Below are 12,503 nucleotides of genomic sequence, written 5' to 3'. Positions count from 1 at the left end.
TTGCATTTTATAAGTCTTTCTTGTCATTTGAAGTTTTAGAATTTTAGATTTTTTAATGCTTGTTGCTATCATGAAAGGAAGGTGACTTTTATGACCAGAGAAGAGCTTTGAGTCTTGGAATGCTATGATTTACATGCACACTTCACCAGCAACTTTGATGTATGTTGCTTGAAGGAATAGGTGTTCCTTTGTTGATTGTGGTAAAAACATATAATCACTTTTGTTTCAATTCTGCACATTGGAAGGTATGAAGTATAAACTTTGAAAACTGAAATACAGTGGATTCCCATTTAATTAGACCATCATTTAATCAGGACAGCCACTTATTTGGGACAGTTAGAAAAAATAAAAACTAATGGAGAAAACAGCCAGGATTCCCTTTGCTTATTTGTGACACCATGCCACTTAATTGGGACTGGAGACTGTTGCTGAACAGTTTCTAACTAGAGTCAGATGCATGTACTTGTGTGGCCATTCGACATTACACCATGCTTAGAGCCAACAGTTTTTAAATAGTGTCAGTTTCATGTGCCTGCATTCAAAAAGCAGTAATTATGATTATGAAGACACGTAGTTCTCTTTTATTGTCATTTAGTAATGCATGTATTAAGAAATGATACATTATTTCCTCCGGTGTGATATCACAAAACACAGGACAAACCCCCAAGACTGAAAAAAACTGACAAAACCACATAATTATAACATACAGTTACAAACAGTGTAACAATACCATAACTTGATGAAGAAGTCCGTGAGCACAGTAAAGTTCAAAGTTTCTCAGATGTCCCACATCTCACGCAGACGGGAGAAGGAAGAAAAACTCTCCCTGCCATGCCGACCACAATCCGACTCTGAGTCATCCGAAAACTTCGAGCTCTGATCAGCTCTTGGACACCGAGTACTGAGTGCCATCTCTGTCCAAACGATTCGACCTCCTTCTCAGCTGCCAAAAGCAGGCAAGGCCGGGGATTTTGAGGCCTACCCTCCGAAAGATTCCCAACCATGCAGTAACGACAGCAGCAGACGGGCGTTTCAGAAATTTCTCCAGATGTTTCTCTGTGCTTTCACGTGCATTCTCCATCAAATCAGAATTGTCCACGCCCCCTATTTGACAGATAGGACATCATTTTTCACCGGAGAGCTGCGCACACGCAGACGCACTGCCATCTTCTCTTCCCACCTTTGGTAGTTGGTGAAAAATTTGAAGGTATCGACAATCATCTTGAATGTTACAATCAAAATAAAGATTTGGAGGATGCAATTGTCGAAAATTGTATGAAGGCATACAAGATATATGAACTGATTTTGTTTACTTACAGTCAGTCAAAAGAACAAGGCAGTGTAGTTCTTTCGTCAATAACTATTAGAAACTAATACAGTTTTATAGCACTGTAGTAATATTGGTAATGTTCTAATTTGTTCTGTATTTCATTTAAAAACTTAACTTCTTACTCGGTTAAACAGTAGTTTGTCTTTTTTGACTATTTCCATAAAACTTCCGCTAATTGTGACAGCCACTTAATTGGGCCAAAATGTACTGGTCCTTTTGGCCCAATTTTGGTCCCAGTTAACTAGAATCCACTGTACTCAAAACCTTAAAATGTTGCATGGTACACGCTGCATGGTGGTCATTTAAGGCAATCTAGTGCAGTGGATAGTGCTGGTGCTCTACATCTCCAGTGATTTGGGTTCACTCCTGGCTACCGCCTTTGGGGAGCTTGCACATTTTTCCTGTGACCGTGTGAACTTTCCTCAGGTCCTTCAGTTTCCTCCCACATCCCAAAGATGTGCTGGTTGGAAGATTAATTAGTAATTTATCCCAAGTGTGGGTGGATGATAGGTGAACTGAGGGAATTGATTGCAGAGAAATAGATTGGGAAGTGGGATTTCTCTGAGAGCCAATATTGGCTGGTGTGTTTACGGACATTTTTAATCTCTCCCTCTCCCGATGTGTAGCACCCTCCTGTTTCAAATTATCCATCATTGTCCCTGTACATAAGAAAACCAAGGTAGCATGCCTGAACGATTAGTGCCCTGTTGCACTCACCTCAATTATATGCAAATGCTTTGAGAGGCTGGTTGAAGGCTACATCTGCAGCATGCTACCACCCATACTGGACCCCCTACAATTTGCCTACAGACAGAACCAGTCTACCGATGACGCCATAGCCACAGCACTACACACTGTCTTCACTCACCTGGAGAAGAGGGATGCATATGTTAGAATGCTGTTCCTGGACTACAGTTCAGCATTCAACAGCATAATTTCCTCCGGACTTGACAGGAAGCTCAGAGGCCTCTGACTGCACCTTGCCTTGTGCAGCTGGATCCTTGACTTCCTACTGGATCGCTGAGAGGTGGTAAGGATGGTTTCCCTCACCCCTGCCCTTCTGATTCAACACAGGTGCCTGCAGCGTTGTGTCCTGAGTTCCCTCCATTGAGGATGTTTGCAGCAGGAAGATCATTGGGGACACCAGTCATCCAAGCCATAAATTGTTTCAGCTGCTTCCGACTGGCAGACAGTACCACAGCATTAAAGCCAGGACCAACAGGCTACAGGACAGCTTCTTTCTATGAGCCATTAGACTTATAATCCACATATGTGTACATTGCAGTAGAGTCATGACACAAAGATTTTTACTCCCTCATGTTGTGGGACAGATGTAAAATTTAAATAAATTCAGTAGTGAAATGAATAACCTCCCCTAGTGTTGTAAGGGAAATATGGCATTTTTCACAAGTTGCCTTGGTGATTAAGTACATCACAAGGCAAAATGTTCAAGTTAAAACTACCAGTCAGTCTGACAACTGCGTTAAATTAATGTATCAAAAATGGGGCAGTAAATAATCTGTTATATGTATCCCCGGCATTCCTGGCTTGTAGTTGATGAAGATGAAACTCCTGGAGACTGAGATATTGCACTTGGCAATAAGAATGTGCATATAATCTTGCCAATATGCCTGTACATACGAATGTCTAAAAATTCATGATCCAGGACATAGCAGTGTTTATTGTCTAGGTTGAAATAATAAAGGGTTTAAAACTGAGACTTTGCCCAAGAAAGGGCACTGAAATTAATATCAGTGTTACTTGAGTAACTTTTGACTTTTAGGCTAACTTCCACAGAAGAATAAATGCTGTACAGAAAATATTTTTATTGTATAATTTTATTTGGTAGAATTTTAAGTGGTGACTCTTGATATTTACTTAAGATGACCATCCGACATTAAAAATACAATTATGAATTCACACATCTTGCAGAGACTACAGAAACTGATATTACCACTACTGAGATTATCAAACGCAGAGATGTTGGACCATACGGAATCCGTTCTGAATACTGTATTCGGAAAATTATCTGTCCCATTGGTGTACCTGAAACCCCTAAAGGTATAGCTCATCTTGTGAATGTTTTCAAATTGAATATAGCATTTTCATCCTCTTGCTTTTTAAAAAATTTTAGTACAATATATCATTTCTAATTCTTTTGATATTAACTTTATTTAAATATAAAACTTTGTCTAACACGTATTTTACTACTTCCTCAAACCTAATGTTAAAGTCATCATATTATAAACATGAAGTTGATGATGCTTCTTCAGTACCAGACTGGTTATTTGTCTAGTCCAGAATCTTTAATAGAAGCAGTTTTTTTTCCAGTTCTTTTCTTTAAAAAAAAAACTGCAACAATATTGTTTTTTCTTACTTTAGTTCTGCTACTGGAGCTATTCTGTTTCTCAAGATTCAAAATGTTTAATGTCATTTCCAGTACACAAGAGTAAAGGAGAACAAAATGACTGTTACTCCTGATCCGATGCAGCACATGAAAAACACAATCAGATAAAGGACACAATTATAATAATAAAAATACAATTAATATAAATACATAAGATAGTTTATAGACATGGATAATTAGTGTAAAGAAAAATAATTAGAATCTCCCACTTCACCCGGACATCACCTGCCATCCTCTGCCTTTACTCTGTATTACCATACAAGTTGCTGGTGACTTGTCTCTCCTTCAATTGAACTCACTTTATTTTCGCCCAGTTTAACATTCCTGTTTTTTTATTGTAGGTTGTATTTCATCAGAGTTGTTTTCCCTTTCTTCAGCCAATCTGTACACGTTCCTGTATACCTTGTCCAGTAGTTATTTAAAATTACAAGTTTTATGTGCTGATTCTATCCTGTTCTGTGTGATGGTTACTACACCATACCTTCCAAACTTAATACAATTGCCTTTTCATTAAATGTTTTTGTAGTTCTGTACAAAGACTTATTCCAGTGACTGTTCATATCATGACTTATGAGTTTGGCATGAGGATTTGGATTTCCTTCTGCTATGCCTATTATTTCAAGAAAGTTTATCTCAGTCACTTGTATCCTTTTCATACAGCTCAGAAAGGAGTCTTTTTGGGCCACCTTGTCCATGTTAATTCTAATTTCACTGGCCAGCCTTAGACCCAGATCTCTGTACCTTTCATCTTCAGGTACTAGTCCAATTGCCTTTTAAATCCACCTCCAAAACTTCCCCCAAGAGCTGTTCCAGATATTTGGCGCCCTCTATGTGAATAAACTTGGACCATGGTTTCACCTTAAATCTGTGCCCTCTTGTTGTAGATTCCCCTGCCCTGGGAAATTTATTCTATTTCTCCTATCGATGACCCTCATAATTTTATAGACCTGTATGAATTCACTCCTCCATAGTGAATAAACTCAGCCTATCCAGTCTCCTTAAAACTACAGAGACCATGTGTCCAATCTGTGACATAGCAGCCAAAACTGAATACATTACTCCAAGTGTTGTCTAAACATTGTTTTGTATAACTGCAGCATGACATCCCATTTCTGGTACCCGACTGCTTGCACTGATCCCTGTGGTACACCACTGAAGATTAAAGATATTTAAAGATTAACTTTGTTTGTCACATGTACATCAAAGCATAGTGAAATATGCCGTTTGCATCAACGACCAACACAGTCTAAGTATTTGCGGGGGGCAGCCCCCAAGTGTTGCTATGCTCTTGGCACCAAAGTAGCATGTTCACAACTTACTAACCCTTACTAATACATAACATCTTTGAAATACACTTATTACAGATATCCAGCCAGAAATATACCTATCCACCACTATCTTCTGCCTCAAGCATTCAGTCAGGTCTGTGGGATATGACCAAACCATACTGAAGCCTTCTGATATGTCCTTGTCCATAAATCGTACACCTCAGAATCTTCTTCAAGTTCCCTAGCGCTGATACAAGGCTTACCAACCTGTAGTTTCTAGGCTTTTTGTAATGATACTAATTAATTTCTGGAGCACTGCAAAATAACAAGTGCACCTACACCGTAGACTGATATAGTCTGGTCAACAGTATGCTGCAAGAGTAGCATGCTTATTAGGGCCAAATTTTGAATCACAAGTTTGATACATAAACCTTTGCAGTCTTTATTTACTGCATTTTGGTAGCTCTTACTGAGGTCCATAGATGAAATTCCTTACTCTCAAAGTTTTGGATATGGGAATGAAGATGAATGTTTGTCTAATTTAAAGACGAGACATGTTCATGGACAAGTTTTGTTGCCTTGTTTTAAGATACAAAATACCGCCAAGAAATAAGGAAACGTAATATTAAAGAGTAGGAAGTTGTAAAAGGTATTATCAAAACTTATGGGTTAATGTGTTAATTATTTTTATTTCTTTCTCCATTCCTTGCCCATTTTAAAGAAACTCCAACACCACAGAGGAAAGGTCTTCGGTCTAGTGCTTTACGACCAAAGAAATTTGAGGCCCCAAAACAGACTGGTCCAGTTATAATTGAGACCTGGGTCCCAGAGGAAGAACTGGATTTGTGGGAAATCCGCAGTTTTGCAGAGAGGTAGAACAGATTTGGTTTTATTTGATGAAAAGTATTGTTCAATGTTAGTACCACAAAGATCTCCAGCAAATCAGAACCTATCTTCATTTCGCCTCAAATTTACTAATCTTTATGCAGGTCCTCTTCAATTTACTAACAATTGACTTATGAACAGCCTGTGCATGTGATTGCACGTTTGGGTCATTAGGATGGACTTGCTGGCTGCTGCAGGACTGCAGGAATCTTCTGCCATATGAGAACATAGTTCCCAGCCGTACTTCCAACTTGTAAACTGTCCGGGTTTTGAACTGTTGACAGGCATGGAATGCTGCCCTAACCTGGGAAGAACTTGTTGTTGGGAGGTTTATAAGATATCACATTACTTTGGATTTTGCTGCATATAATCAATAAAATAAATCTCAGGGTAGTATGTGATGACTTAGGTCCTGCCTTTTATTATGTTCCCATTAAAAAGTATGTGAAAAAGGAGTTGTGATTTTTTTTTTAAAGAAAATGGCCGCATTCACCCAAAGGATGTATGCAGGTAAACTAGGAAAGTAATTAATAAAAATCCATGGGAATGTAAACTTACTCTGCAAGTCACAATCTACAAGCAATATTTTTTCAGTTGGGGTTTTATTTCTTCCACTTATGGATGCCTGAGGTGGGACGAAGTAATTATTAATATTGCATTATCGAGTTATCATAGGCAAATGATATGCCAGAAATTCGAGACTGTCAGGGAGCAGAGACAAATGTTTTTGCTATTACTAAGGAGAAAGAGCTTGGGAGCTGAAAAGTCTGAAGGTAAACAAGTCACCTGGATCAGATAGACCACACTCCAGAGTTTTGAAAGAACAGGTTGAAGAGATTGTGGAGACATTAGTAGTAATCTTTCATGAATCACTAGATTCTGGAATGGTTGCAGACAACTGGAAAATTGCAAATGTCACTCCACTCTTTAAGGGAGGCAGAAAAAAAGGAAATTATGTGCCAGTTTGCCTAACTTCAGTGGTTGGGAAGATGTTGGAATCCATATTAAGGGTAAGGTTTTGGGGTACTTGAAGGCACCTGAGAAAATAAGCCAAGGTTAGCATGATTTTCAAAAGGGTAAATTTTGCCTGACAAATCTGTTGGAATCCTTTGAGGAAATAACAAGCGGGTAAACGAAGAGCCAGTGAATTTGAATTTTCGAAAACTTGATAAGTGCTGCACGAGGTTGCTTAACAAGAAAAGAGCTCATTGTATTACAGGAAAGATAACATAGATAGAAGATTGTTTTACTCGTAGGAGGCAAGAAGTGGGAATAAAGGGAGCCTTTTCTGGTTGGCTGCCAGAGTATAGTGGTGTTCTGCAGGGGTCAGTTTTGGTTTTGTTGCTTTTCATGTTATATGTCAATGATTTTGAGGACTTTGTGGCCAAGTTTTCAGATGATACCAAGATAAGTGGAGGGACAGGTAGTGTTGACGAAGCAGGGAGTCTGCAGAAGGAATTAGGCATTAGGAGAATAGGCAAAGAAGTGGCAGATAGAATATAGTCTCGGGAAGTGAAAAAATAAAGGGATGTAAAGGGACATGAGAGTGCAAGGTTCCCTAAGGGTTAGCTTGCAGGTTGAGTCGGTAGTAAGGAAAACAAATGCAGTGTTGCCATTCATTTCAAGAGGGCAAGAATATAAAAGCAGAGATGTAATGCTAAGGCTTTATAAGGCATTGGTCAGACCACACTTGGGAATATTGTAAGCAGTTTTGGTTCTCTTATCTAAGAAAAGATGAACGGGTATTGGAGAGGATCCAGAGGAGATTCACAAGAATGATTCGGGAATGAAGGGATTAAAATATGAGGAACATTTGATGGCTCTGGGCCTGTACTTGCTGGAGTTTGAAAAATTGGGTGGGGGATCTCATTAAAACAATTGAATATTGGAAAGCCAAGATAGAGTGGATGTGGTGAGGATGTTTCCAAGAGCGGGGAAGTCCAGGTCCAGAGAGTACAGGCTTAGAATTGAAGTATGTCCCTTTAGAACAGATGAGGAGGAATGTCTTAAGCCAGAGGGTGGTGAATCTGTGGAATTCATTGCCACAGACAGCCAAGTCATTGGGTATATTTAAAGTGGAGGTTGATAGGTTCTTGATTAGTCGGGGTGTCAAAGTTTATGGGGAGAAAGCAGGAGAATGGGTTGAGAGGGATAATAAGCAGCCATGGTGGATTGGCAAAGCAGACTCGATGAGCGGAATGGCCTAATTCTGCTCCTATGTCTTATGGCCTTGAATGTAGAAGAGAGCTTCCTCTAATCCTTGCTAATAAAAGACATTGGTGGAATTTCTTCAGTTCCCTCATTTCTGGAATATGCACTTAAATGTTTGTGCTGGGCTGTTGGCTTGAAACCAACAATGGATTAATGGAACTGAGTACACAAGTACATTGCTCTCAGGCCTTTCACTTCAATACTCAGTGTAAACCCAGCCCAGATGATGTGGAAGTCTATTGCCCTCTGTTTGCTATTTTCTAAAGCCCTCTCCCTCCCCCCCACCCGTGAAAGGAATGGAGGTCTTGATCCATTTCCTGGTAATCACAAAACTGCACCAACTGCAGTGTCACTCACCACAGCGTGACAGCTATCAGAGAGGTGAAGAATTTGTTGTGCTCATGCAGTGTTCTGCTGATTTGGAAATGCTCAATATCTGTGCTGTCACCAGAGCGTCACAAACAAAGGGTTCCACTCTCCAGCACCAACAATCTGATTGGATTCAACCTCTAGAGATCAGAGGATAATAATCCAAATTTGGAACTTGCCTGTCTCTCACTCGTGAATGTTTATTTTTTATGTGAAACATGAACAATGAAAATTCTATTGAGTATATTGTAGTAAAATAGCATTTGGCCAAGTTCCTTGTATGGTTATCAGTAATTTCTTAATGAATGTCTTTGATCATATATCTGTCTGTTTTAGGGTGGAAAAGGAGAAGGCACAGGCTGCTGAACAGCAAGCAAAGGTTAGTGAGCAGAAGAAATCGGAAGAGTTCAAGGCCCAACTGGAGGCCCAGCTTAAACAGCAGCGCTTGGCTGCTCAGCAGGTGGGAAGGCATAAAATTTCCTTATCCCACCTGTCAATAAATCGCATTATTTATCAACTTAAGGAATATACACTCACTGGCTACTTCATTAGGTACATGAAAGGAACCCAATGTGGTTTTCTGCTGCTGTCGCCCATCCACTTCAAGTTTCGATACGTTGTACATTTAGAGATGCTCTTCTGCACACCACGGTTGTGAAGTGTGGTTATTTGAGGTACCTTCCTATCAGCTTGAACCAGTCTAGCCATTCTTCTCTGAAGTCCCACAGGGTTTCTATTCACTGGAATTTTTTTTGTTTTTGCACCAGTCTCTGTAAACTCTAGAGATTGTTTTACATGAAAATCCCAGGGGATCAGCAGTTTCTGTGATACTCAAACCACCCTGTCTGGCACCAACAATCATTGGTCAAAGTCACATATAATCACAGTTCTTCCCCATTCTGATGTTTGATCTGAACAACTGAACCTCTTGACCATGCCTATATGCTTTTATGCATTGAATTGTTTCACATAATTGGCCAATTAGATATTTGTATTAAAGAGCAAGTGTACACGTGTACCTAATAAAGTGGCTACTGTGTGTCTTAATCAAATTGTAGGTGACTGAAGAAGCATGTAATTTTGCCAATATTTGAATGCTTGGATAGTCTTGATCATTTATGTTCATTTTTGAGGCCATTAGACTTCAAAATGCAGAATGGATATGTGGTAAGAAAGGACATTGCTATGAAGATTTAATGTGCAGTTGCATGTTTTTGTCACCATTGTTCAAGATACCTTGCACAAAGTAGTGATTTTAAAAAGATGTCCATTGTCCAACATGTTCTCAAAGGCAACTATTTTGAAGTTTTTCACATGGAGTTTTGTGGTTATGTAGAAAAGTGTTAAAGTACTTAAATTATTATTAGCTTTACTCATGTTGGAACCATTTTTTATTATCAGTCTTTAAAAACAAACATTTCCTCCTAAGGCATAAAGAAGATTTTTGCAGTAGCTGATAAACGAACTTGTTATGTCAGAGGGCTATACAAGTTCAAGTAATATAAATTCTAGTGTGTTTTTTGAAATGAAATATAAAGTTTTTCACAGGAAAGGTAGAAGGATCTTGCTTGTTCTCCAGTAGTAACATTTATATTTCTTTATGAATAATTGCATCTTTGGTGTCAAAACCATTTACTGAAAAAGGGTGATAGCCTCTTAATAGTATGATAATTTAAATGTATTATTTCAGAATGTTGATTTAAAAAAGCATTTATTTACGAAAGCTGTTGTTGCATGATAGAGAGTACTTGGAGTTTAAGTACATTTCTGGAGCTGGAAATTTTTCGCCATGATTGAATTGCTTGTGATTGTTTTCTTTGGAATGAATGAGGCTAAACCAAAGCTTTTAAAGGACTTGCATGAGGCCACGTTGGGGAAAAAAGGACATTTTTTTTTGATCAGGATCTATTTTGGTAGAAAAAATATAGTAGGAAGGAAGAAACGGATGAAAATTCTTCTCCTTTCCACTTAGAGATGGTAATAGAGATGACGGATGTATTAAACAGTTACTTGGAAGCATACTTCAGGTAACATTACTGGACAAGTTACAGGCCAAGACCCAGAGGACAATTTTTACAATAGCTTATGATATCTACCCCTCCCCCCCCGCCCCCCTTAAAAGCAGTATATAAAAGTAACTTCTGACAGTTGGTGAACTTGGGTTTGGTACAGGATTGAATTTTATTAATTCTGTGGAATGAATTTGGTACCAGGCAGGAATTTCAGTGAATGTAGTTCGAATCCTGTAAGGGATTCAGAAATGTCTGTTTTACACCTCCAAATTGTACATAGTTAGGGCTAATGGAATGGACAAAGTAATGGTCTGTATTTCTGTCCTCTTAACCATGAGTTAAAATGCCAGCAGATAGAAAGGGGAGTATTTCCTCAACGCCTAGTTACAGCTCTTACATTCCTCACTCTCTAGTCCGTTGGGTGAAATGGGAAACTGATGAGATAATTCTTTCTTTGATAATGCATTTCTGCACTAGTGCCTCACATGACAGTTCTTCTGTTTGTATTAGTTGATTTTTCCTAAGTGACTTTTCTGAAAAAATCCAATTGGAAGGAAGTTTGATCAATTTTGTAATATTTCTAAAGCATTGATTTGTTCAAAATATCAATTCCATGAAAAGACTTGACTGTAAATGGATTGCATTTAATATATTGAATATGTTGAGTGATTCAGGTGATAAGCATTTACTTGAGCTTTTTAAACTGTTTATCAATGACATTTTGCCATCAGCCTGTTTGTTGTAACTTATGTATTTGGTACTCCTGAAGCAAATTTATTATACTTTAATCTGTATCTTTTTCATCTGCCAGTTTGTAGTTAAGCATCTTTTGTAATGAATTGACACTTGGTTTTTATCTTGCTGAATTTTAAAGAGAATTGTACTTTGTGAATATTATGAAAGGGTGAATGCTTACTGCTGACTTTGATTGAGTTTAATCAGAATAAAAGTGGCTGATTTCATACCTATTTGCATAACTCTGGCACTGATAACCTATTATCACCCCAGTTATGCTGCCCACTGAAATGCTTCATTATTTTAGCTGCAAAATAGCTGAATCCTTTTGTCTGAAGGGGAAAATCAGCTGCAGTATTTCATTGCATGCTCCTGGCCAGTTATCAAATGTTGATGTGGCTTCTCTACCTATGGCTTTGCATTTTAACGTCTTTTAAATTTGAAGAATACTTTTATCTTTTGAGTAACTTTTTTCAGTAATCCTGCTTTTTAAAGAAAAATCATATTTTATATTAAAATATGAAATCAGTTAAACAGTGTATTTTAAGGAGCTGGGAAGACATCTAATTAATTGAAGCCAAAATTTCAAAGTTTCTGATATGGAAATTATTATTGTCTCTGGTCCGGCAAAGTACATTTAACTTGTTAATTTAAGTTTCATTTACCCATTAAGTTTGTTTGATTATTTTCTAAATCCCTGCTCTAAATGATGTGGTGTATTGATAATGAATTTGAATATTGTACACTTTATATCTGTAAGTAAGATTGATTTTCATGCAGGGAGTGGAGGAAGAGAATAACAGCAAGGAATTGTCTCCTTGTAGATCTGAAGACTGGAATATTAGCAATCAAGTGTTTTATTTTTATGTTGTGAAGATATTTTTGATTCTCAATGGAAAACTTTTAATATTTTTGTTGTACCTCAACAGAAACGACTTGAGCAGCAAAAGCTATCTGCCACACCTAATTCTGCTGCTCCTGCCTCTACAACCAACAGTACTGCTACCACGATTGCCACTCCTCAAAAGTTAGTGGTAGGCTCCTTGGCAGGACAGGTCTCCCCAGGAACAAAGGTGGTATTTACCACTAAAGTGGGTTCACCAACTACTGTAACATTTCAGCCAAACAAGAATTTTCAGCAGAGTTTTGCTACCTGGATCAAGCAAGGCCAGACTGGATCAGGTTCGTGACTTGATGGATACAGCTTCTTAGTATTTGTGAGAGTGAGTGACAATGGAATGTGATTTAATGCACAGGTATATTTCATTTTCAGTGTCATCAAGCAA

General features: G+C 38.3%; 1 protein-coding gene across 11 annotated transcripts in view; it reads left to right on the top strand.

Annotated features, from left to right (window-relative positions):
- The window catches only part of bptf (bromodomain PHD finger transcription factor), a 177,377-nt gene that overhangs the window by 109,828 nt on the left and 55,046 nt on the right, over positions 1-12,503 (top strand). For 8 of the 11 annotated variants that reach the window (XM_063030610.1, XM_063030608.1, XM_063030607.1 and 5 more), the window contains 4 exons: positions 3,263-3,391; positions 5,727-5,877; positions 8,807-8,930; positions 12,147-12,399. In XM_063030610.1, the coding sequence (XP_062886680.1) occupies positions 3,263-3,391; positions 5,727-5,877; positions 8,807-8,930; positions 12,147-12,399 (657 nt within the window). The remainder of the gene's footprint in view (positions 1-3,262; positions 3,392-5,726; positions 5,878-8,806; positions 8,931-12,146; positions 12,400-12,503) is intronic. The other 3 variants (XM_063030609.1, XM_063030611.1, XM_063030606.1) reach the window with 1 other exon arrangement.

Source organism: Mobula hypostoma, chromosome 22 (assembly GCF_963921235.1).
Source record: "Mobula hypostoma chromosome 22, sMobHyp1.1, whole genome shotgun sequence".
Lineage (NCBI taxonomy): Eukaryota > Metazoa > Chordata > Chondrichthyes > Myliobatiformes > Myliobatidae > Mobula > Mobula hypostoma.
Note: the sequence above shows the minus strand (reverse complement) of the source record. Positions and strands in the feature narration are given on the sequence as shown.